General features: G+C 41.7%; 2 protein-coding genes across 2 annotated transcripts; one reads left to right on the top strand and one right to left on the bottom strand.

The window, feature by feature from the left end:
• Positions 1-3,119: 3,119 nt before the first annotated feature.
• LOC134616027 (nuclear factor 7, brain-like) lies at positions 3,120-4,938 on the top strand. The gene has a single exon (XM_063460802.1). The coding sequence runs from the start codon at positions 3,248-3,250 to the stop codon at positions 4,631-4,633; it is 1,386 nt and encodes a 461-aa protein (XP_063316872.1). The 5' UTR covers positions 3,120-3,247; the 3' UTR covers positions 4,634-4,938.
• Positions 4,939-9,238: 4,300 nt separating this feature from the next.
• LOC134620934 (zinc finger protein 883-like) lies at positions 9,239-25,512 on the bottom strand. The gene is made up of 5 exons (XM_063467293.2): positions 25,314-25,512; positions 21,675-21,804; positions 21,367-21,523; positions 19,897-19,998; positions 9,239-10,675 (listed from the first exon to the last, which is right to left on the bottom strand). Exons 1-5 carry the CDS (start codon positions 25,510-25,512, stop codon positions 9,239-9,241), a joined length of 2,025 nt encoding a protein of 674 aa, XP_063323363.2.
• Positions 25,513-26,721: the final 1,209 nt, after the last annotated feature.

Raw genomic sequence — 26,721 nt, 5'->3', positions numbered from 1 at the left:
TGGTATTCAGAGGATGTGACTTTAGGCATCAAAGAACCATCAACAAAAAAATAATCTATACGGGAATAAGATTGGTGTACCTGAGAGAAAAAGGAAAAAATTTTTGTTTGTGGATTACGCGTCCTCCAAGGATCTACAAACCCATTCTGAGACATGAAGTCAGAGATTGATTTGGACATAGAGGACTGAGTAAAGACACGAGGTGAGGAGCGGTCTAGTGTCGGGTTCATTACACAGTTCAAGTCCCCAGCAAGAATTAAGCAATGGGTGTCAAGAAAAGGAAGAGTGCTAAATAGATTGTTTGCAAAATCAGGGTTGTCAAAATTTGGAGCATAAATATTGACCAACAAAACAGGAATATGAAATAGTTTACCAGCAATTATAAGAAATCTACCATTTTTATCCTCAATTGTTTTGGAAACCCTAAAATCAACCCTCTTACTAATTAAAATAGCGACTCCCCTGGCTTTAGAGTTAAAGGTTGAATGAAAGGTCTCCCCAACCCATGAGTACCTGAGCTTGCAATGATGTGTATCTTGCAGATGTGTTTCTTGTAAAAATACTATATCTGGATTTAGACGCTTCAAGTGTGAAAATATTTTAGAACGCTTCACCGGGTTGTTAAGGCCTTTAACATTCCAACTTAAAAATCCAACTGAGGAAGAACTTGATGAGGCTTGTATGTCACAGGACATGAGATCAGTCATTTATAGCAGAAGTAAGTAGGCACCCCCCTCCCAAAGGAAAACAAAACGGAAAAAACAAAACAAAAACAGAACGAAAAACAACAACAACAACAACAACAAAAAAAACAAACAAAAAAACAAAAAAAACAAAGACCACCCGCCCCACCCCCCTCCCCTTGCTTGCACTGTCCTTCCCCAAACGAAGGAGCGGTGCAGACTCCTATGGGAGTCATTGACAAAGTTGTACTTTCAGCTAAATAGCGCAACAGGAACAAGAAAAACCATAAAAAACAAAAACACCTTTAAGTGTCGGGTGAATCCCGCAGGACTAGACACACAGTATAAAATGGAAATATACGACGGGCACTAATCTAAGAATGCCTAAGTGAAAATATTGTTTTTAAACTAACCGTGTAAGGGACAAACATTTTAAAACAGACTCATACATTTTTGAACCTAAAAAAAAAATACCTTACCCCAGAAGAAGAAAAACACACTCCTCAAACCATGAAATATAAACCGGAGACGTCAATTGCTTCCTTAAATATATTATAGTATATATACATTTTTTCCTCACTTGGTTATCATCTTAATGTAAGTATTGGCCTCCTCTGGAGAGGTAAAGTCCCGTGTGACCCCATCATGGGTAATCCGCAGCCGGGCTGGGTGGAGCAGGCCGAACCGGACCCCTTCGATTCCTCGGAGCTGACGGCAACAGTCCGCGAAGGCCGCACGAGCTCGGGCTGTCTTGGCGGTGTAGTCGGGGAAAACGGAGATGGTCATATTGTTCACCTTAATCCGCTGAAGCTCCCTTGCCCTCGACAGGATTTTAACACAGTCAGCGTAGTAGTGTAGCCTCGCTACAATGGGACGGGGCCGCTCACCTGTTTTAGGCTTGGGGGCCAGAGTACGGTGAGCACGGTCTAGTAGCGGCTCCTCGGCGAGATCAAAGGCCTCCTTCAGCAACCGTGAAATAGCAGCCGTGGATGCCGACAATGGGTCATCCTCTGGAACCCCAACGATGCAGATATTTTGACGCCGGGACCGGGACTCCAAGTCGTCACATTTATCCTCCAACTTGGCTACCGCTTTAGTTAGATGCTCCACGTTTCTCTGGAGGCTAACGATGTCATCGGTACAGGTAGACAGGGATCGCTCCATCTCGGCGACCGTTACCTTTAGCCCAGTGAAACTCTCCTGCATCGCGGACAGGCCAGAGGACAATTCCTTTTTGAAGGAGAGAAGCTCGGACTTAATGGAGGAAAGTGTTTCACCAATGATAGCTTGAAACTCCGTTTTAAGTGTGGCAGCAAAGTCCTCGCGGAGAGCCGAAAGCAACTCCGCCTTGAGAGCGCCGACATCGCTACTGGTGGCGGCCTGGGCCGCAGTCCCCGACTCGGGATGGGTCAAGGGCTCATCAGGAGAAGCAGGCCGCAGGTGAGGCCGAATAGAGCTTCCTCCTTTAGTCGGCTTTGGTGGCATTTTAGTGACCAAAATGAAAAAGTGCACTACTTTAAAACGAATTAGATATCGCTTGGGGTCGAGTCAGAAAAAAAGCGCCCAGTAATTATAAAAAAAAGGTCTACCGTGCAGGAGCTCACCAAAACACTACTCACTCCAAGCCGCCATTAGCCGGAAGTCGAGTGTCAGTAACACTAAAGTAACACTCAGTGTCATGCAGTGACTTTTAAACAACCAGATCAGATGAACCAACTCACACTAAAACATGCATTTTGCTGCACTCTTTACACTTATTTCTTTTCTTTCTGCTCTTTTATATATTTTGTAAAACCACAAAAATATTTTATATCAGCAGCAATTTTTCTCAAACTGCTGCATCACAGCTTTCATGCTCTGACCTGCATGTGAAATGAGATAAAAGCTCTTTATTAGTAACTTTTACAACTTCTGGCAGGTTAATGTCTGAACTTTGGAGTGAAACACACCCTTAGTTACATGAAATAACACCACTGTCTGTAACAAAGTGAATCCACCTAAACACCACCTGTGTGTGTGTGACTGCATTACACTCCCACTGCTGGGAACCTGAACAAGAACCAGAACAAAGTCTAAAATAGAAGCTGACAAACAGCTGCACCACCGAGTGACACTTTATTTTATAAACTTCACAACAGGTTTCATGTTGTGACCTGTGGAGGTGAAAAGACCAAAACCTGTTTTACAGTTTTTGAGCTACAGGCAGGATTGAAACACATCTTAGTTAAAAGTGAAACAGCAACATTTTTCTCCCCCCTCACGTCACTCAAATGTGACAAACCAGGAAACAGGAAGTTCTTCGTCCTCAGTAAAGAGAGACGCACAGACGATCAGACTGAGTTCAGACCAAACTAGCAGCTTCCTCTGAGTGAGTCCAGCTACAGGAGAGAAAAGTGGAAAACTGCAACACTGCTGCTTCAAGCTGCTGATGCTCCACACACTGAATGTGAGTTTGAGCAAAAACACGACTCAAAGGAAGTTTCAGTGAAGGTAGTAGAGGAGGGAGGGGAGCCAGGACTGACTGTACTTCCTGTCTGCTGTTTTCAGCTTCACTCACAGACTCAATGGCTTCCAGATCAGAGGAGGATCTCTGCTGTCCGATCTGTCAGGAGGTCTTCAGAGATCCTGTTATTCTGTCATGTAGCCACAGCTTCTGTAAAGACTGTCTGAAGAGATGGTGGAGAGAGAGAACAACACACGAGTGTCCAGTTTGTAAGGAAATATCAGTGTATGAACCACCTTTAAACCGAGCTTTAAAGAACCTGTGTGAGTCGTTGTTACAGGAGAGAGATCAGAGAGCTTCAGAGGCTCTCTGCAGTCTGCACTCTGAGAAACTCAAACTCTTCTGTCTGGACCATCAGCAGCCAGTGTGTCTCGTCTGCAGAGACTCAGAAAGACACACCAATCACAGATTCAGACCCATCGATGAAGCTGCACAACAACACAAGAAGGAACTTCAGGAAACTCTGGAGCACTTAAAGAAGAAGTTAAAGGTTTGTGAAGAAGTTCAAGTGAAGTTTGATCAAACAGCAGAACACATTAAGGTCCAGGCCCGGCACACAGAGAGGCAGATTAAGGAGCAGTTTAAGAAGCTTCACCAGTTTCTAGCAGAGGAAGAGGAGGCCAGGCTGGCTGCACTGAGGGAGGAAGAGGAGCAGAAGAGTGGGATGATGAAGGAGAAGATGGAGGCTCTGAGCAGAGAGATAGCAGCTCTTTCAGACACAGTCAGAGCCACAGAGGAGGAGCTGAGAGCTGAAGACGTCTCATTCCTGCACAACTACAAGGCTGCAGTGGAAAGAGTCCAGCGCTGCCCCCTGCTGGATGATCCACAGCTGCCCTCAGGAGCTCTGATAGACCAGGCCAAACACCTGGGCAACCTGACCTTCAACATCTGGAACAACATGAAGGACATGGTCTCCTACACTCCTCTCATTCTGGACCCAAACACTGCTCATCCAAAACTCATCCTGTCTGAAGATCTGACCAGTGTGAGAGGAGGAGGAGAGAAGCAGCAGCTTCCTGATAATCCAGAGAGGTTTGATCATTACTGCTCTGTCCTGGGCTCTGAGGGCTTTAAGTCAGGGACTCACAGCTGGGATGTTGAAGTTGGAGACAGTACAGGGTGGGCACTGGGTGTGTTAGCAGAGTCTGTGCAGAGGAAGGGAGACATAGAGCCTGGATTATGGGGAATAGGATTCTATGAAGGTAAATACTCAGCAGGTTCTCAATCAGCAGAAACTGCTCTCTCAGTCCAGCAGAAGCTCCAGAGGATCAGAGTGAATCTGGACTGGAACAGAGGAAAGCTGTCGTTCTCTGATCCTGATACTAACACACACATACACACCTTCACACACACTTTCACTCACAGGATGTTTCCATTCATTGGCGCTGACAGTAAAGCAAAGGTGTGTCCGTTGAAGGTGTCAGTGTCAGTGGAGCAGATGAGTTGAGGATGATGATGTTTCTAATGTTGTTTCCTGTCAGTGAATTGAAGCTGTTAAACTGCAGCTGTCCTCCTGCTGCCTCGTTGTTCCAAAGCTCTTTGTTTCTCTTTTAGTTCTCACTGTTTCTTTCTGTTTCTGCTGTCCACCTTTTCACATGGAAAATCATTTCACTGTTTCTCACTGAATGACTCCCCAAACTAGATTTGAAATTCTATCAAGTTTCTAATCATTACAAGTGATTCATGTTTCTATTTGATGTGTGTAAATGGAGATGATTTAGTTTGCTGGGATATGGACTGACATGTGTTGAATGGGGGGAGCAGTTTGTTGTTGTCTTCTTGTCTGTTTATGACAACAATAAATATGTTGTTGAAACAATGATTCATGTTTAACTCCATATATGAAATGTTTCTGATCTTTGAATTCTGTTTGATTAAAGACTTTCTTCATGACACAAATGAGATTTCAGTGTATTAATAGAACTAAATAAGCTCAGAGTTGAAAGGCTGGAGTATTATGTACGTGCTTCACTGTCAGTATCTTCAGGGGGATTCAAAGGGAAACATCAAACTGCTGTAATGAGATAAACTAGTTGGGCTGAACACACTTATCTGTAGTTTGTCTCCATCCAGGATCATCAGAATATAATGAACATGTGTGAAGAGCCAAAAAATGCTGCTCCCCTCTCAGCATGATGAGCTCCAGCCTTTGTTAACAGGACAACAGGAAACATGAGACAACTTTCAGAGACAGTAACCAACTGTGGCCACAAGATGGCAGCAGCTGATCTGAGATCCTTTATTGGACAGAACGACTCTGTGACGTCATCAGAGAGACGGCCTTCACTTTGATAGATCTGACGTCATGTCTGCACTGCGATGATGAAAGCTGATAAACACATTGTTATTGATCCATGAAATCACCTCTGTCCTCTCAAGTGTAGCTGTTTACAGAGCTAAAGAAGTCCTTCATCATCAAAACAGACAAACATGGATTTTCTGTATTAAGTGACGTCATCCTCACTCTAACCTCTTACATACATTCTGCTCAGTTTTCCTGCTGTAAGAAATAAACTGTGTGCAAATATAAATGCAGGGAAACATCCATTAATCACAGGTGAGCCGTTTGTTTCTGACTCACATTAAATGAGGCTTCAGGTGTAAATACCTCAGAAGTGTTTGTGAGTTCAGTAGAACCAGACCCAGTCAACCATCATGGCATCCACAGCACTACACAATGCAACAGAAAGGCCTTCATCATCTGCTGAAGCACCTCTGAACCACGACGCTCTCCCTGCATCTAAAAGCTGTTAGTCAGGATGAGATGCTGCTGTGATCGCTCACAGTTTACCTGTGAGATCTTTGTAAATATTGTCTTTGTTTCTGAAGGAAACACCTTTAGTCCGTTTTTATTTGGAGTGCAGATCTGGGCGTCCATCACTTTAACCTGCACACGTTTAGTTATTGAGTGTAGTTGATGTTTGGCAGCATTTTATAAGTGACAGTTCATGAACGGTGCAGGAACAGAGGACGCCTGACCATCCTACCTGTGTCAGTAAGAAAACTTTCATCACAACTTCACAACTTAACACAACTGAAACCTGAACTCTGTGTTGCATAGTTTACTAACAGTGGGTGCTAACACTGAAGTTAGCAGTTTGTTTCCTAAGAGCTGCTGGGACAAACCACAGTGAGCGGCTACAGAGTTTTAGTTAAGGTGGTTCTAATATGTGACCTGTTGAATTATTTACAGGGATTTATTTTTCATTTAAAGCATCATTTGTGAAGTTTTTATGAAGTTTGGTTCTTTTATGTTCTTTGTGTAACGTTTAGATTTTCTTCTCTTGTGTTTTAACTCTTCAGGTTTCCTGTAACAGAGATGTAAACCACCGTTTTCTGATGGTGCTGCACTGTGACATAAACACTGCCACTTTATTAGGCACACCCTGCTGACTGCAGGTTATAACCCCTGCTGGAAACATCCCCACAGATTTTGATCCTTATTGACATGACAGCACCACACAGCTGCTCCAGATGCTGCAGGATGCTGGTCAGTTATTTTATTATTATGTTATTTGTATATATCAATATCTTTTATTCAGGTGTGTTCTTCGTGTAACGTTTAGATCAGTGATATTTGACTGTCCTGTTGCTCCCATTGAAATGTATACAGCCTATTTAAAATCTAAAACTTAGCTCCTGCTGTTACCACTGTCCTGTTTGAAATGGATACTAACTAGCTAACTGATCGAATGCCCATTAACCTTATAACTCCTGTTGTGTGTGTGTGTGTGTGTGTGTGTGTGTGTGTGTGTGTGTGTGTGTGTGTGTGTGTGTGTGTGTGTACAGAGAGACAGCCAGGTTCATAATGGATGTTAGGAAGTTGATGTTTTCTTTTTTTTTAAAAAAAGGAGCCACATTCAGGTAAAAGTGTAAAATCATGAAATGGGGTCAATGCAGTTCTTAAGCATTAGTCAGCTGGGAAAGACTCGCTCACAGCTGACTAAATGCCAGATTTTCACTTCAGGAAGCACACAGCCCCACTCCACTGTTGGCCAACGCCCTCAACGACTTTTACTGCCGGTTTGATGAGACATCAAGCAGCTTTCACAACTCAATAGAGAATTCCCCAACAATAGAGGCACTTTGGTCACTCATGGTAAATGGTAAATGGACTGATTCTTATAGAGCACTTTTCTACTCTCCCAGAGTACTCAAAGCACTCTATACAACACGCCACATTCACCCAGTCACACCCATTCTCACAAGCAATACCTCTATACTGAGTGCTTTCTCACTACACTCACACACATTCATACTCCGATGGATGCATCGGAGAGCAACTTGGCGTTAGTATCTTGCCCAAGGATACTTGGCCTGGGATCGAACCTCCAACCTTCCGATCAGTAGGTGACCTACTCTACCTCCTGAGCTACAGCCACCCCCAGCTACAGCCAGGTCTTTATATCAAGCTCTGCTGTGTTCAAGCTATTAATTACTGCGCGCAGGAGAGCCAAAACACACATCAAACATTAAAGTTCAGTTATGCCAGCTTTAACCTTGGGATGCCTCAGCTTCTCTTTTATATCCCCCACACTCAACTCTCTGCATCAGGAAGCTCCTGCCACTGGTCACCCTGGGAGTTTCGTCCTTCTACACCCTAACAGTTAGCAGATAACGTAGTGAAGCATCGCCAAGCAGTTTTCACAAGGTCATATTGACACAACATTTGACTCTGACTTTAAACACTGGTCACTTCAGGTTTTGCTCTGACATACAGGAAATGACATCACGGCTCAAACTGTTTGTCAGTAAACCATTTCTTTATTTAACAAATAAAATTTTGGTTTAATTGTTGCAGGATTTAATTACACAAACAAGCTGAATAATTTAGTAAATGTTTTTGAACATTGGTAACAGTAAACTTCATAATCATTATGCAAATTTTTACTCTGTGAATGGTACTCATGGCCATTGACCAGTGGTTGTTGATCAATGCTCATAAGAATTTGCATATTAATGATGAAGAAATTGACCTTACAGCCCATTGTTCATTCATTGGGCCGGTTTCAGTCGTTATGCAAATGTACTGTTTACAAGATTAACGTAAAAGCAGGAATCAAGACGTAACAGTTTATTTGTAACATGGAATCGTTTCTGAGTGGAGTATGAACTGAGATTACTCAAACTCTTTCACAGATAAGATAAGATAACCTTTATTAGTCCCACACGTGGGAAATTTGTTATCTAATTACTAATACGTTCGTTATAAAAAATTACAAGAAGAAAAAGATATGGAAAAAAAGAAACTCAGAACGAGCAGAGCTGCTGTAACAGGCTGCCGCACACGGGGGGCGCCGTGATGAAGTTCTCTTTCATGTGTCTGCGTTCATGCTTAGTATGATCACATGATTGTGAAAAGGTTTTGTCACAGTGTCTGCACTTGTATGGTTTCTCTCATGTGTGGACTCGTTTATGCTTTTCAAGCTGACGTGCACTGATGAAGGATGACCCACACTGATCGCAGACATGCTTTTTAACGCCACTGTGAAGGAGTTCATATTGTTTGAAGTCCTTTGAAGTGGTGAAGCCTCTCCCGCATTCTTTACAGTAGTTCAGTTTGTCTCCAGTGTGTCTACGTTGATGTATTTTCAGAGTCCTTCAATGACTTCAAGTTTTTCCACAAAGGTCACAACAAAAGTCTTTCCCACAGCGATGACAGGGTTGAGAACTTGATCCATCTGTGTCGCTCTGCTTCTAAACAAAAACACAAAGACAGTGTAAGTCAGTCCTTCAACATTTTTATCCTGAACGTCACCTGAAATAAAGAGCATCTCTGCCAAAGTCCAATTACATTTTACTGTTTACATTATCACACTCAGCTCAATTTAATGTGCTATAAAAACGATAAAAGTAAAAACATTAAAGTAATACTAGTTTAATGCTACAATAACAATAACACAATTCTCAAACTCTATCCCTAAAAACCTGTGATTAGAGTCTGAATAATCATTCAGAGCTGCCAGTAGAATTGCTAACATGCTAACACACTTTGATGAGCAGAGCTGTTTCAAACAGTCGGGCTGACAAGATAAAAATATAAATACATACCTCACAGTAACTGCACTTGTAGAGTCTTTCTGGTGTGGATCTGTTGGTGTGCTTTCAGGTAATGTGGAGATTTAAAAGTCTTCTCACACAGGTCACATTTATAAGGTCGTTCCTCAGTGTGGGTAAACATGTGACGTCGTAACTGTGTGTTTGTAGTAAACTGTTTACCACACTGATCACAGCTGTACACATCATGTCCGGTGTGAATGCGTAGGTGTGTATTTCGGCTCCCTATCCGGCTGAAAGTTTTTCCACAAATGTCACAGCTGTACGCCTTAATTCCAGAGTGGGTAACTAGATGACTCTGTAAGTTGTTACTGTGAGTAAAAGCTCTGCCACACTGATCACAGGTGTACGCTTTAACTCCACTGTGGATGAGTTGATGTGATTTTAAGTGTGAAATGCTCATAAAAGACTTTCCACACTCGTCACAGCTGAACGGTCTCTCTCCACTGTGGATTAGTTGGTGTCTTTTTAAGTGTCCAGACTGCGTAAAAGACTTTCCACAGTCTCCACAGCTGAACGGTCTCTCTCCAGTGTGGATAAGTTTGTGTGTTTTTAAGCTTCCAGACTCGGTAAAAGACTTTCCACAGTCTCCACAGTTTAACGGTCTCTCTCCAGTGTGGATGAGTTTGTGTGTTTTTAAGCTTCCAGAGAGGGCAAAAGACTTTCCACACTCGTCACAGCTGAACGGTCTCTCTCCACTGTGGATCAGTTGGTGTGTTTTTAAGTTTCCAGACTCGGTAAAAGACTTTCCACAGTCTCCACAGCTGAACGGTCTCTCTCCAGTGTGGATTAGTTGGTGTCTTTTTAAGCTTCCAGACTCGGTAAAAGACTTTCCACACTCATCACAGCTGAACGGTCTCTCTCCACTGTGGATCAGTTGGTGTCTTTTTAAGTGTCCAGACTGCGTAAAAGACTTTCCACAGTCTCCACAGCTGAACGGTCTCTCTCCAGTGTGGATGAGTTGGTGTGTTTTTAAGTTTCCAGACTCGGTAAAAGACTTTCCACACTCGTCACAGCTGAACGGTCTCTCCCCACTGTGGATGAGTTGGTGTGTTTTTAAGTTTCCAGACTCGGTAAAAGACTTTCCACAGTCTCCACAGCTGAACGGTCTCTCTCCAGTGTGGATGAGTTGGTGTGTTTTTAAGTGTCCAGACGTGGTAAAAGACTTTCCACAGTCTCCACAGCTGAACGGTCTCTCTCCAGTGTGGATGAGTTGGTGTCTTTTTAAGCTTCCAGACCTGGTAAAAGATTTTCCACAGTCTCCACAGCTGAACGGTCTCTCTCCGGTGTGGATGACCTGATGCATTTTTAGGGAAGCTTTCACAGTGAAATCTTTCCCAAACTCGTCACGGTTGTATTTTTTTCTTCCACTTCTTTCTTCAACTAAATTGTCGGCCTCCTGAGAGCGCTGACTTCTCGATCCACGTTGGTCCTGCAGTGACAGAGATACAAACAGAGGCAGTGATTTGTGGGAAATACATTATTCTAACCGGCCTTTTATTAGTGGTATTTTGTGAGCTTCTATTAAATAAGTATTTATACTTATTTTCATACACACATTGCAAATGTGCTCATGAGAGTTGGCATTCAGTCTTTTGAGGGTCAATGCAAACACGCTAACAAACACAGATAAATATTAGACTTGTTTCTAGGGCAAAGATTAGAGACATTTGGCTGTGCCTGTACGCCTGCTCAGTGAGATTAGCACAGAATGTACTCTGGATGTTTCAGAGACGTGTACGAGGAGAAAAAACAGCAGGAAACACAGAGTGTGAGATGGTGAGGACGGTTTTTAAGTGTTATAGAAATCAAGTAACTGACGCATATTATGATATCTGCTTACGTATTGTGAGGCTGGACTTTAATATACAAAAGTATTGTGATGTGTGCTTCCTAGTTGAGATCTCTGTAAGTGACGCTGCAGTAACTGCACCGTCATATATGTATGTATGTATGTATGTATGTATGTGTATTTATATATATGTAGCCGGTCTGGCCTTAAACTATGAGTGCCGCTAGCTCTCTGCGTTGTGTTGTGCGAATGACCAGAGGAGTCAGCTCTCACTTTGCCAGCTGGGCGGATTTATTCTCTCTGAACTGTCTGTTGAAAATAAAAATAGAACAGTACAGCGACTTCACTTTACTGGACTTCTGCATAAACACCTCTCCTCAGCGGGACCTCTAGGCGACTGAGGTGCAACATCACAACAAATCCAATTAACAAATAATACTGCTAAAATGTATTTATAATCATATGTAACAAATGAAAATGCACTGCATCGTGACCATATAGTGACAGTTACCTCAACAACAAAATTATAGTTTAGGGAGACTTCATTTACCAGTGTCAATTTTACATATTTTTTTAGTTACATATATCTAACAGTAAGTTGAAACAGTGAACATGAATCACAAACAAAAGATTTAACCAGTACACATGACACAAAAATAAAAGAGGGAGCTCACATACCTGTTTATAATAAAAATAAAACAGTACAGCGACTTCACTTTACTGGACTTCTGCATGTACACCTTTAAGGGAGAGAGAAGGATAGCAGACCACATGAGAAGCCACCTGCATGCTTATGTGCTCTCATCTGAAAATGGCTAACTAGCATGTTACAATAAAGTGCTGTACTCGACAGAGAAACAATAATTCACACTAAAACATCTAACAGAACTGTGAGACAAAATGTACAAAGGGAACAAGCAGTGTTTGAATTACTTTTAGTTACTTTAACTGTGTTTATTAACTCTGTTACTGAGAACACTAGTGTACGCTCACCTCTCCTCAGCGGGACCTCTAGGCGACTGAGGAAAATAGCGCGCAGCTACAGGAAGTGACTTCGTGGGAAGTCAAAGGTCACACAAACAAAATAAAAGCTCCCAAAATATAAATACAGAAAATAAACTGTCAAGAGATTTATTCTAAAACACTTCTTCAGTTGAGAATCAGGGAGGAGAAACACACTGCAGTTAGTTACTTGGAAGCAAGGGCAGCCACAGAACTCGCACAGAGGTGCGGGCTCTGAGACTCGCGCCGTGCCATTGCCCTGTTCTTTATTTATACATCAGTGGGTGTTTGTTCTTTACATTGGAATGTGGATGTTTAGGTGTGTGTGTGTGTGTGTGTCCATAACCGACTTCCTAAACTGCTGGCCTGGAAGTCCAGCAGTTCATCTAAACAAAATGCATTTAGAGTAAAACAGACATAGATACGTTTATCCTGCCATAAAACAATAAAAGAAGGTACGACCTCTCCCATGCTCCCAGGATGTGGGTGTGAAAACCAGAACACTCTGGAATCACACAAGCTTCCTAGGATGAGACATTCTTCCAGGATACTAATGTTAAGATTCAATATTGGAGAAAGGAGTACGGAGGGCTCTCAAACAAATAACAACTCTGGTCCACGAGGTATGATCAAAGCGAAGATTTATTGGTTACATGCATGGAGTTCAACACTGAGCAGATTCAGCATTGAACTCCTGACAATACTCAGAACAAAGGCTTTATAGGGGTGAAATGGTACAGCCCCCCTTTCCTGTTGCCAGGCAGATTCAGTAAAACATACGTCAATCCAAAACCACAACCGTTCAGTTAACTTTTGACACAGTTTAAAAGAACATTGTCTCGTTTCCATCCAGGTGTTGTCCCCACAAGCTCGCTCTTATCTTGATGACCTATTTAGCGTCTTCCTGTTTCAACTGACAGCCTCGGCACACTTGTGGTTACAGCAAAAACACATCTCAACTTCTAACCTACTACAATGATTCTACTCCTATGCTCGTGTATGGGTGTATGTGTGAGTGTGTGTGTGTGCTCTGTGTATGGTGTCATGACCCCTTCTGCACCTCACACCCACAGAAGGCCCGCACGTACACAGCTGAAACGATACGTGTAATTTCTAGACTAAATGTCACACTCAAATGATGCTTCTAAAAATATGAACTAGACTTAACTCTTAAAACTTAACTCTAAAGAATATAGGTAATAAAGAATAATCAAATAACTGAAAAATATGACATGTAAGCAGGTGTGTTGCAATTCCTTTCAGAGCTCCGTCATCCTCACCATGCATTGGCTGATCATAACGTCTGCCAAGAGTTCCTGACCTTCACTTGACCAGGAGCCACAGCTCCTTTAATAAGCACAAATGCAATCATGTATAAAGAGATTAAAATCCTTTTCCTTACGAATGGGTCTTTCCCAGACTGCCAATATGTTTGCTCATCTAAATGCACTATCCCTACTTGGAGATTATGTGATTAATACCATGGTAATATGAACAATAGCAGTAAAATAATTTCTTTAATTCTACACTATCAACTACATACTTCTAAACACAAATGATTACATGCAGCATTCTACCATAAGCAGACCTATATAATTAAAAGATAATACTGACATTATAGTTAACATTCTATTAACATAAACATATACAAATCAACACATATACATAACCAATACTGACAAAGCAAAATAACACTGCAAGATGGATCTTTGGTGAAATATAAATTATTTTTTAATACACCCGTTACATCCACCCCTCCTAGATTTCACCAAAATCCAGAACAGTCAGGTGAACAATCTAACTGGAATACCGGGACAAATCTACAGAATTTATGGCTCCTAGGCATGGGTTTAAACCTCCGAGCTATAAGTTCTAGTCTCAGCTGTATAAGCCACCTACCAGATAGGTTCAGAAAGAGCGTGAGGGTGATCAGGCCTCAGCCTTTCTTAGATCAGTGTGATGTAATTTACACCACACACATTCCCAGCCGTCCACACACATCAATTACCTTAAAACTTATTATGTATCTAATTGTGCCATAATGACACTGTCCCTTAGAACCAAAAAAACGAAATATCTCTAAACACCTGGGTTCACTTAAAACAGCGTAAGAAGAGACTGAGACCTTCTGCTAACAGAATTCGCCAAACGCTTAAAGCCAAAAGGCTTTTGAACCATGGACTCAATGAGTCGATTAACTTAAATGTTTTTAAAACTAAACTCAAAGGCCTACAGACTGCCTCAATAATGTGTAATTGTTTTGTGTAATTTTTAATCTTGTTTGTTTGTATGTATTTGTTTGGAAATGTGCTGCCTCTTGGCCAGGACTCCCTTGAAAAAGAGGTTTTTAATCTCAATGGGACATTCCTGGTTAAATAAAGGTTAAATAAAAATAAAATAAACTCTTTTACTAACTCGGCCGGCTCGCGTCATGACAACATTGTCCGGGCCTGCCCGTGGCTGTTCTTGGGGACCCACATCATGACACACATCCGTTGGAGACATCTGTGCGTCAGCAACATGCACTGGGGCTACTGGTAGGGGCTCGGTGTGTGCATCACGATCTGTGCCTGATGGATGCAAGTGGGTGAGTGCAGTTTCTGCAGTGTATCTAACACAGACGGGGAGTCTAAGTCAGGTTCTGCTACCAAACTGTCCAAGTCCGTGTCTCTGTCTGGGCAGTCCTCTCCTACCAGGGAACACTGGGTTAAATCCCCTGCAAACACCTCTGGAGCTTGCTGACTTGACTTACCCAATCTCGAGAGTCCCTCACTCAGGGTCTCCTGACTCTCATCATCATCCGAGTTGATCCAAGCACTGGTCCTGTCCTCTGCAGTCTCCTCATCCAAGGAGTCTAACTGGTCTGATGCACATGACCCTTCCTCTGATCCAGTGTCACCCAGTTCAGCTGTCACTACTGGCAGGAAGCTGATATTCAATACCAGGTTGCGATGTACCACCTTTATGTTGCCACTGTCATCTTCCAACTTGTATGTGTGAGTCTGCAAATTTCTGTCTCTGACTGTGTACACTGTTGCGTCCCACTTGTCAGCAAGTTTCTTCTTTCCTCTCTCGCCCTTATTTGCAATGAGTACCCTGTCTCCTATGTTCAAATGAGTGCCCTTTACTTTTCTGTTATATCCTTTTGCCTGTTTGTCTTGTTCCTTGATGGCATGGGTCTGGGCAATCCTAGCTGCCTCATGAAGATGTGACATGAGTGTTTTCACATAACTTTTGTGATCCACAACTACAGGATCACAGAGCACCCGTTTAAACATCACGTCAACAGGGAGCCTCGGGATGCGGCCAAACATGAGCTGAAATGGGGCAAAACCCGTGGTCTCATGTACAGTTGCATTATATGCAAATGTCAGACTCTGTATCTGTTGAGGCCACTTGTTCTTTTCTCTGAGGGGCAAGGACCTAAGCATGTTGTGTCCTATTAAACCTCTCAGTCCCTCCATTTCCCATGGGATAGTATGCCGTAGTATGGGATTTGGAGACCCCCGAGAACTTGAGCAGTTCTGCCAAGAGCTCACTTTCAAAATTTGGTCCCTGATCAGAGTGAATCCACTCAGGAAACCCATACACACAGAAAACATGTCCCATAGTTTCTTAGCCACCTGCTTTGCAGTCTGGTTTGTGCAAGGGAAGGCATGGGCTAGCTTAGTGAAATGATCTGTAAGGACAAGAACATCTACTGAGCGCTGCTTACTATCCTCTGCACTCCAAAAATCCAAACACACCAACTCCATAGGAGCGGAGGTTCTGATGCTCTCAAGTGGGGCTCGAGCAGAGGGTTCTGGTGTTTTGGCCAGGATGGATCTTTGACAGCATTTGACATACTCCTTTATATCAGACTCCATCTTCGGCCAAAAGAACCGTTGTCTTGCCAGATATAAAGTCTTCGCTTGCCCCTGATGTCCTGCAATATCATGGACACCGTTCAATGCCTTTGCTCTGAGACTTTCAGGCAAAACAAACTGATGTCTCCTTTGTTTACTCAGGGGGTCCTTTGTGATCCGATAGAGAACTCCATTTTGGATCCTAAGCCTCTCCCACTGTTTAAATAACACCATGGCTTTCGCATCAAATCCTGCCCTTTCACGCCTGGAAGGTCGCCGTCTCCTTGTGACAAATGGTAAGATCCTTGAAATACTGGGATCAAGTTCCTGGCTATGCTGGAGTTCCTCTATCGTGGACACAGAAAATGACTCCTGTCCTGGCAACACTAGGTCCTGAACTGACTGGAACAGTTTCACAGCCCTTGTTTCAGCAGCCAGATCCTACTCACTGTGACAATCCAAGATTGCCTTAACATCCATAGCATCACATCCAGGCTGAGACGAGGGCGGCCGCAGTCCTGTGGTGCGGAAAGGTGGTGTGTCCACGCGTTGACCTTGGACCTTCAACCGGAATGTATTTTGTATTCCCTCAGAACTGACACTCTCAGATTCAGCAGCTCTGTGATCAGCCTATGGCTGACTGTTGTTGCAAAGGGGTCTCTGCTAAGAGCATCAGCTACGACGTTCTTGGTACCAGGTATGTGCTTCAGATCAAATGTGTAAGGAGCAAGCTTGGACACCCAACGCTGCTCACAAGCATCAAGCTTTGGCTTTGTCATGATGTAGGTGAGAGGGTTGTTATCTGTCCACACTGTAAAGGAAAGACCTCTTAGCCAGTGACTGAACTTCTCACACACACTCCATTTCAATGCCAAATACTCTAGCCTGTGGGCTGGGTACTTTTTCTGTGAATTGCTCAGGGTCTTACTGGCAAAAGCAATTGGACGGGCTTTCTGCTGTCCGGCTGGTATTTGTAACAATACAGCACCGAGCCCATCTAATGAAGCATCAATGGACAATATGAAAGGCAAAGAAAAGTCTGGATGTGTAAGGACTACAAAATTCAACAGCTTCTCTTTCAGATTAGACAGAGCTGCATCACATTCATCTGTCCAGTCAGAGGGCCTCAGTTTTCTGTATACACCAGCACTGATGCCTGTTTTAACTCTCCCTCTCCTCTTTTGTCCAGCAGTGAGGGCAAACAAGGGCTTCGCCATAGAGGAGCAGCTAGGGATGAAATGCTGATAGTAGAATATCGCAAAAGAAAACTCTGGGAGCCGCAAATACTTATTGACATCTAAAATTAAGATAACACTGTACATATTGTTTTTATACCTTTATGCTTTGTGTGAACAACTAAGGTGTGTTGCCTCAATCCATGAAGTGTTACAGAGAAAATTACAATTTTTTATGTAATCAACACATTTTGAACTCTTAAAACAATATAACAAAAGCAAAGACACCCAGCTGAACTAAAATGATCCATGTAGCAAACAAAAACTGTTGTGAGCCGCCACCCTTATATCGCCTTTGGGCTTTTAGAGCCTTGACCTGACTTTTAAAAATTAATTGGTAAAAAAGCACTATGCTACTGAAAAATTAAAAATAGATATTTGCAAAATTCTGCCTAAACATGTATTTTACCTGGTTAATCCATGCCGCGGGGCGTGGTCTGCAGCGCCGCTGCAAGGGAGGCGAACGCACCTGAGCGGGACCTGCAATTTACGTCTGTGCTATCTATGCTGTTGTGTTGGTGTGTGTCCTGCTGTGCTGCAAAGCTACATTCGGCTGTATGCGTACAGCAACCGTGTGTGCTAATCGGGGCTGTACGAAGTCATCTTTACGCAGGACTGTAAGCTGTCATCTGTGAGGCGTGAGCGGTTTGTCTTTAAAACCCTTTGACTGCCTCACCAAGAAAAATACAATGAAAGAATTATTTGTCCATATTTTCTAATACTTTAGGTCAATAATGATCACAATCAAACAAACAAATGTATATGCTCAACCAAATGGTTGAGCAGGTAGTCAAAGGGTTAACAGAGTTCACGGTGGAGATGCTACCATAATGTGGATCCAAAGATCCATAATTGGCCTAACTGGGGCTGAAAGTCTCAATAAATGCACGTCAATTTGGCGGGTATACCGGCTTCCGCGAGGGTGACGCTTATTTTGAGCGATGAAAAAATAATAGAATATAATTTTTTATATTATATTTTTTTATTTCAATATCACAATGATCTTCCAATTTAGAACTACAAGTTAATAAGAACTAACATAAATAAAATACACTTCAGCTAAATACTTCTAATTTATTTTCCCAAACCATTGGAGCCAGAATATAAGGACTATATAAGGCCACAGGTTGCAGACCCCTGGTCTAGGGCATTGATCATTTTCCTAAATCCCTCGTTTTGCAGTGTTGAAGGGAGCCATATCTTTGGTCAGGTGATAAGTGATAGCCTCAGTAATTTCTTTGTGCCTGCGGGAGTTCGACGGGTATGGGGAAGCGCTGTATAAGGTTCCCGTTATTGATGTTTGGGTGGTTGACCAGGACGGATTTTCTCCTGTCACTTTCTCATCATCTCTCACGTGCTCTCCGTTGGTTTTTCCTGCCATTTTTAGCAGCCAGGTGGCTTCTGTATCATGTGGTATAAGGCTCCGCCCTTGTCATTTGTTGAGCAGGAAGAGTGAGCGCTTGTTTTCATGCAGATTATGTCCCGGATCAAAATGCAGTACAATCGTCGTCGTCTTTTTTTCTTCTTCTTTTTTTTAAAAACTCGTAGTCATTTGGAAATGAGATCACGATTTTCTAATGAATAATCATGCAGCCCTACTTACAGTGATCACGCGGTTGCTGTAGCAGAAGCCTACATTCAACGGCTGCAGCCCTCCTGCTGCCAGCTGTACACATCAACACCAAAAACAACAAAAGCACGAGCAGCGCACAGGTTTTAAGGCAGCGAGGCATCATTGTAGAGGCAGTGAAGGTGAGCCCATCTCATCTGCAGCGGCATCGCAGACCACGAGCCGCCACAATAATAAAACATTTTTTATTTAATTATAAATAAATTCTTTCTCCTAATTATGTCCTGGGTTTTAACTAATTAATAACACCAAAGGAAACATCACAAAAAACACTTAAGGTCATGAAAATTAATTGCGATTTAGTAATTCACTGAGGCATCCACCCTATTTATTGAAAAGTATCGTATCTGTATTGGTATCGGATCGATACCAAAATATGCACTATCGCACACCACTACCATCAAGCGGTGCGGCTTCGTAGCTGAGCAAAGTCGTACTGAAACATTTGACAGATTTGAGCACCGTGTACATAAAATCGTTTCGAGGTCAGTAAACACAACCAGAGTTACATAAGGCACGCAGGATTATAAGGGGCACTGTCGATTTTCAGAAAAATCAAAGGATTGATTTTAAGTGCGCAGTATTTTCCAAAAACACGGTAATAACGACGGCCTGCTAGCATGCGCTACCAAAAATGAGAGCTTTGTTGTGCATCTGACGGACGAAAGTCAAACTAGTTCCACACCACTGAAGTTGCAGCATTTTTACAAACCAGTTCTGGTTCATCTGTTTCATTTAACGGGCCGCCATGTGCTTATGTAAACATATGCACTGCGCATGCGCGTTTTACCCATATTCTATCGCAATATTTCATTTTCCTATCGTTGCCTAAAATTACACCGGTATTACCGTGAACGGTATGATACAGCCCAGCCCTACACGTGTCAATATTTATGTCTCCAGATTGTTTGTATGTGTGTGCAAAAGCAAATGTGCCAGGCCTCAAAGACAATGGGTGGTTTGCACAACAAAAGCAGGATGTGAATCGAGCATATGACCTGTACAAATCTCAGCAGGGGTGATTAACACCTCGGGACTTGCACCAGAAAATAAAAAAGTCAGTAATTCTAGTAGGTGTTGGTTTCAAGGGATTTCTGCACATTTACGCAGGGTTAGTAAATCTAGTGTTGAAGTTAGCTCGGTGCTTACCTTTAGATGAGCCCACAAACCGAGAGAAACTCCGTGATGAAGCTGGAACTCTTTCCAAACAGGAAACAGGTCAGGGAGCAGAGACCCACGTGGTTCACGCTGATCTCAGCTACGATCCAGGAGACAAGGGTGTGCAGATCGATGCAGATATCGATCCAAACGTTGGTAGTGGTATATGATCGATACTTTAGTTTGTTTCTCTCCTGGAGGTTCACTATTTACTCGCTGTGGATGAAAAAGCAGCTCTGTCTGTGTGAACACCTCTTCTTATGCGGCAGACGCACTTTGCTCCGCCCCCTTCTTCCTGCCCTCCTGGGATTTGTTACTGTGCCGTCACGTGACTCAGATGCGCTCAGAAGACGCATTTGGACTGCAGAGAGAGAGAAAGAGGAGCAACATGTGGAGATATTTTATGACTGTAAATGAAAATGCTGGAGAACAGCTGGAAGGCTGTCAAGCCACAGGGGACCACAACAAGCTGTAGAGTTCAGCTTATTTTTCACACCTCAGTTAAATGCTTTGACTGAAGTCTCACTGCACACACTCAAACTTAGTGTTTGTGAACACCTTGGTCATTATAACCTGACACTGATCAGTGCTGCTCTGACGACCACACTCACATCCATGTAATCATTTAACTGGGATGATCTGGATTTACTGCACAATGCTGAATGTGTCCTTACAGTACAGGGAATAACTCTCTCTGTGTTCCTGTAGAGAAACTCTGGGTTTGTGTGCTGACGAGCATCACTCACAGTATGATACAAAGGCTCACTCATACCTTTCCACACATGTGACAAATTCAAAAAGATGCTGAAACCTTTAGAACATCATAAACTACACATTGTTGTACTCTTTTAGGATGGAACAGCTTTCAGATTTATTTACTCTTAAAGGATAAAAGATGTTTTTAAGAATTTTGCATTCAAGAGGAGAATGTTTAAATAAGTCATGTAAATGAGAATTTCAAAGTTGGTGGCTGCAGTATATACAAATTGGTGCATCTCAAAAATAAAACTATGAAGACACTCAAAATTAATTTGGAAACTGTTTTATGCAACTTTTTTACATTTACAATTTTGAGGGATGAACCTCTGAAATTACTTTAACTAGAAATTTGTGTAAAAATACCACTGTTGCAATTTATGTAGTTACTAATGACTTAATGCATATATATGATTAGAATTTGGGATATAATGGTTGTATTGATGTATAGCAACTTAATATACTCCCAGAAATGGCACTACAACATGTAAAAATATAAAGATAAGCTCAGGCGGACTGGGTTCTTTAGTAGGTCTAAAGGGTCAAACTGCGTCCTCACATCATGAATATGAAGGGTTGTAGTGGGAGAAGGTGGTGTGAAATCCTCATAGCTGTGGAGTGAGGAGGGGGCTCCTGTGGGTGAAGTCTTTGATGGTGGTGATGGCTCTGTGCTGGTGGGAGTGGGGAGGTGGGGGGATGATGGACCAAAGTGTCTCTATTGTTGGGGAAGGTGGAGGTGTCAAGGCTGCTTGATGGCTCATCAAACCAGCAGTAAGAGTCGTTGAGGGTGTTGGCCAACAGCAGGTCGTCAGTGGAGTGGGGCTGTGTGCTTATATCCTTACTCTCATTTCCCTTAGTGTATCTGTAACATGCAAGTTTTGTCGGTGTTGTGCTACTGGAAACTGAATTTCCATCACACTATATGTTGTGATGATCTCAGTTCAGTCATGGTGTGTTCTGCAATCCTGCTGAATTGTGTTCCAGTCCCATCGACTGTGTATGAGCGTACAAACAGGCGTGTGGCGGGGATGAATCGGAATGTCTTGAGCCTCAGCATCACATCATCACAGTGGGTGTCAAAGTAATACTCGGGCAATTCGGAGTCTGGCGAGTCTGAGAGGTCCCATGCTTGCATGTCTCCCTCTGAAAAATGAGAACAATAACAAGATAGTAGTAGCCCCTGTCTCACTCTTAGTTCAAAATTCCGAAATCCCGGATAAAATAATTTCATCAACCCGTGAAAGAAACCCCAGTAGATGCGTAAAAACTAGTTAAATTAAAACTAGTGGTTTGATTAAATGAAACACTTGTGAACAAGCTGACATTACCCATTCAGAAGAAATTCCCACTTGTGCCGTTTTTAAAATAAAATGCATGCATCGCTGCAAGCTGAGATATTGTCAGAATTATAAAATTAGTGTGATTAAAACACTATTACCAACACGTTTGACTAGATGTAAATAAAAAGCATCCCCTCTTTGTTAAGGTGCACTGTGAAGCAAAACGGCTTCCAATCCGCCCGCAAAACAAAGAATTGCTTTTAAGAACACAAATGTCTGCATAACTGAATGTTGAGATACACCAAAGTGATAAAAATAGTTTGGGACTCTGACCAGCAACATGCAGCAAGACCCAGACAGCGTTTTCTATCTCCCAGCTGGAGTTTTTTGTTTGTCTGTGACTGCAGAGTCAGATCTTTGTTGAGCCTCACAGTTGCAGAGGTGAGTCAGTTTGCAGAGATCCCTCCCACCCTGGCTTTCATGTGCTAGATTTCTTATCTGAAACAGTAATATTTCACTGACTGCTGCTTATACCACAGGTTAATACACTCTACTGATCCCTGATGGGAGAATCATCACCTCTGCCAACAAAGAAGCCTGGTGGATGTTTGTTTACAGTCTGATGATGCGACATCATGCTCTGCATCTTCAAAGTTTGTCTCTTGATCATCATTCATACACAGTTATGTAAAGTATGCTCATATGTAGTAGAGCAGGGCAATATGGCCCAAAATATTTATCACGATATATATTTAAAAATATATATCGGTTACCGAGGGAGAGTTTCTGAAAAGCTGCATGATGAAGGTGTGCGACGTCTTGTGTCCAGACAAAACGCAGATTTTGGCAAATGTGAGCCTGAGGAGAAACGTATGTCAAAGTGTAACCGCCATGAAACTGCCCTGGGACAAACTTGTTGGGCTTACAAGAAATCGAATGTCAGTGTTGTGTGGTGAGAAAAGTGGACTTGTTGGCAGGATGCAAGTACAGATGCAGGAAATGAGTTAGGGGGCGATTTAACCCCCCCGCCCAAAATGGAAACATGTCATGGTTTCAAGTTAACTTGCTCTACTGGTTTATCTTCTTTTCCTCTTCCCAGCTACACATCATTCTGCCTCTTTATCCTTTCTGTTCTCCATTTAGACCGAGATAACGTCAGACTGTATATTATGTATATATATATTATGTATTATGTATTTACTGTATATTATTATGTATATCAAAAAGCCCCGAAGAACATCACACCAGGTATCCTGCAGTGTGGAAAACTTGTTTTCTGACGATGTTTGCTACCCTACAATCCGTCCTGCTCTGTAGTAAAATCAGTGATATATGACCGTCCTGTTGCTCCCATTGAAATGTATACAGCCTACTTAAAATCTAAAACTTATAATTGTCCGTAGCTACTGCTGTTACCACTGTCCTGTTTGAAATGGATACTAACTAGCTAACTGACTGAATGCCCATTAACCTTATAACTCCTGGTGTGTGTGTGTGTGTGTGTGTGTGTGTGTGTGTGTGTGTGTGTGTGTGTGTGTGTGTGTACAGAGAGACAGTCAGGTTCATAATGGATGTTAGGAAGTTGATCTTTTTTTTTAAAAAAAAAGAGAGCCACATTCAGGTAAAAGTGTAAAATCAAATGATCCGTCAATCAAAAATAACGTTGGATCAGTGTTTCAATATTTATATCTTTTATTAGATGTTCATGTGGTTTGGTTATTTGCCTTTTGGTTGAAAGTACACTGAGACAGGACTTTGTTAGTGATCTTAATAATATTTTTTTCATATTAATGTCATTTTTCATCTAATTGAATACAATTTATTTGTGTATGATTGTCAGTCCAAAGAGGGAGAGAGGAAAGAGGGTAACGTGGGGAGAAAGTTAAAAGTCAGGAAGAACCAGGTAAGAAAACAGAAGGGGAACAGTGACAGGCAACAGAAAGTGTTAAACTGACAAAGAGAAAAAACCTGATTTTAATCACACAATCTGGAAGTTTTTCTCTCCCTGTGTTAAAGCTGCTTTACAGGATCTGCAAAACAAACTGGGTTGAAACATTTTTGACGCTCAACATTCCAATACAACATTATCATTGATCAATTAATAACCAATGGTAATGGGGAGATTAAAATTAATAATATTTATGTATGTGGTTCAGCCACAACTCTACTAAAACCTCAGCCAGTAATAGGTAGGCCAACTTTTGGACCGTCCAGTTGTGTGTATGACTGCCGGAGTACCTACATCGCATTTGCTCACTATCAGAAAGAGCCAAACGGTGCCCTGGTGGAGTAATAAGATAAAATAAAATAAGATAAAACTTTATTAATCCCTCGGGTGGGTTCCTCTGGGAAATTCGGTTTCCAAAAGCACAGCACCGACAGAAGTTACAGAGCGTGAGCAGAATATTATATATACACACATATAAATACAGAGACATATATAAATAAATTATACGAAGGGGATAAATAGAATAAATAGGAACAAAAAATAAAAATAAAATACAAGTGAAAATACAAGTGAATTGCACATTTCAAGTATTGAAGTCAGGAGTGAGGAGCTGTGAAGAGAAGCAGATGCTCTGTTTATATTCTAAAAATGTTTTAAGCTTGTTTCAAAGATTCTGTACTGCAGCTTTAAATGTTTTCTAAAAGCACACACACACTTATCAGTGTTTCTCAAACTTTTTACAGTGTGAGAAAATGTCAAGCTCTCAAGTACCACGATGAAAGCATGAAACTCATAAATCTGACAACACAAAATTAGTCTTATTGAATTAGTAAAATTAGTGTCTGCAGTAAAGATTTTTTCATACATTGTATACATTCTACCACAGGCAAAGGTGCCTCCATTTTTATAGTTTTTATTCATATTTTGTAATAATTTATTCTGTTTTGGGATCATTTTTTATGTATCTGTATTATATTATACATTCACATTAAAAGTGAATCTCTGTCCATAAATTGCACTCAGTTTACTTTTTACTCACTATGAGCATCATTCATCATTTTCCCCAGTAATTAAGGTTAGCATATGTATTTTTTTATTCCAATCCATTCTTCTTTTGCAGCATTTAAATAACCTTTATCAGATTTGATGGTTTTGTTACAGACTTTTCAAAAAAGTGTTTTGTTTTTCCTTCACACATGTGGGATTAAATTTGTGTTAAATGAAGTGATGGCGGTTTTCACTTTAGTGCAAACAACTCATGTGACTTTCAAAGATGTTCCAGCATTCCCGTTGGACAGCTGTTAGCCTCTCCACGATGTCATCCATCCATACCGAGATGTTATCCAGTGTGATCATAGAGCATGAGTGTTCACGACAGCCGTGAGCCTCTCTGAGATGTTGTCAGATGTTGTCGGTCTCAGTACTCACAGCAGCCACAAGCTTCTCCAAGATGTCATCCGTGCTGCGTAGAATGAACCCATTCTGAGAAGCCACAGCTCGCTCCATTGTTCCAATCAACATAGTGGGCAGCCTTGAGGGGGTTTGAACAGCCGTTTCTGCTTTCTTTATTTTTCGATAAGCCAGGGCTAAGCCAGTGCCGATCAGCAAGAACCCTGTAATCATGGTTCCGAAAAGGTGTCTTCAATGTCTTACAGTCAGGCTCACCCGAGCCCAGGCTTCTCATTGAGAAGAGGGTGTCAATTGCATTCAGGGGCCAGTTGATCAAATCCATAATTTGTCTTTTAGGTTTTAGAGAACAGACTGTGAGAGAGTGTTCCAGGGAAAAAGTGAGAAAATACACGAGACTAGACAAGGACACAAGACGCTAAGCAGGGAAGATAAGGGAAGGGGGAGGAGAAAAGTGTGACTGCCTTCGCCAAGAAAAAATAAATAAAAAAAAATTTGGAAGCTTTCACTTAAATAAATGAGGGAAAAGTCATACATTAATGTTCAGTGGTGACAACAACATAAAAACTGTTTTTATTAAATCAATATTTAAAACTGATTAAAAAAAACAAACCAAAAAAAAGCTTAAATTTTATGGATGTATCTAAAATTTTATTGTGATAATGAGGAAACATGACTACCAACACACAGTATTCCCCTGCAGGTTTATATTCAGCTTTCTTGGAATGCCATGTCTCCTCATTATCTAACGTGTCAGTTTAAAGGGACTCAACTCTGCCTGTGTCAGCATTTCTTTCAGCTCTTCTTTCACAAATTCCTCCATCAGTGAATCAGCTCTCACACACATAAAGTTTCACAGGTTAGAGAAAATGATCCAAATACTGTCATAAAACAACACTGACATGAAGGGCTCATCAATCAGGTACATGAATGAAATTCAACATATACATAATATAGGAAGAAAACCCAGTTAGATACTTTTCACCTTAAGGTTGTTCAGTGTTTAAACAGCTGGAGCTGAAACATGAACTAAATGTTAAATAAAACTAAAATAAGTACAAAACACTGTGAACATCCTTTGATTCATTAGAACTACGACTGACCGTCACTTACAAATGAAACAGATGATGAAAGCTTATTTTTTCTTATAGTCTATATGTGAATGAAGTTTGATTAATGGTCATCATCATAAAGTTCACAGAGCTCTGAGAGATGCACGGATTGTTTCCATGGCAACCAAAGGTGACGTCACTTCCAAAGGTTCCAAAAGTGAAAAGTAGAATAAACACCAACTATTTAATGCACCACACATCACAGCTAGCTACATCCAACTTTCATCCAGACTAAAAAAGTACACACAGATAAAAAAACTAAATACAACAACAAAAACAACATGACAGAAATATTAAATGAAGGAAGAAAAAT

This window comes from Pelmatolapia mariae, linkage group LG3_W (genome assembly GCF_036321145.2).
Source record: "Pelmatolapia mariae isolate MD_Pm_ZW linkage group LG3_W, Pm_UMD_F_2, whole genome shotgun sequence".
Taxonomy (NCBI): domain Eukaryota; kingdom Metazoa; phylum Chordata; class Actinopteri; order Cichliformes; family Cichlidae; genus Pelmatolapia; species Pelmatolapia mariae.
The sequence above is the reverse complement of the archived record's forward strand: the minus strand, read 5'-3'. Positions and strand labels throughout refer to the sequence as shown.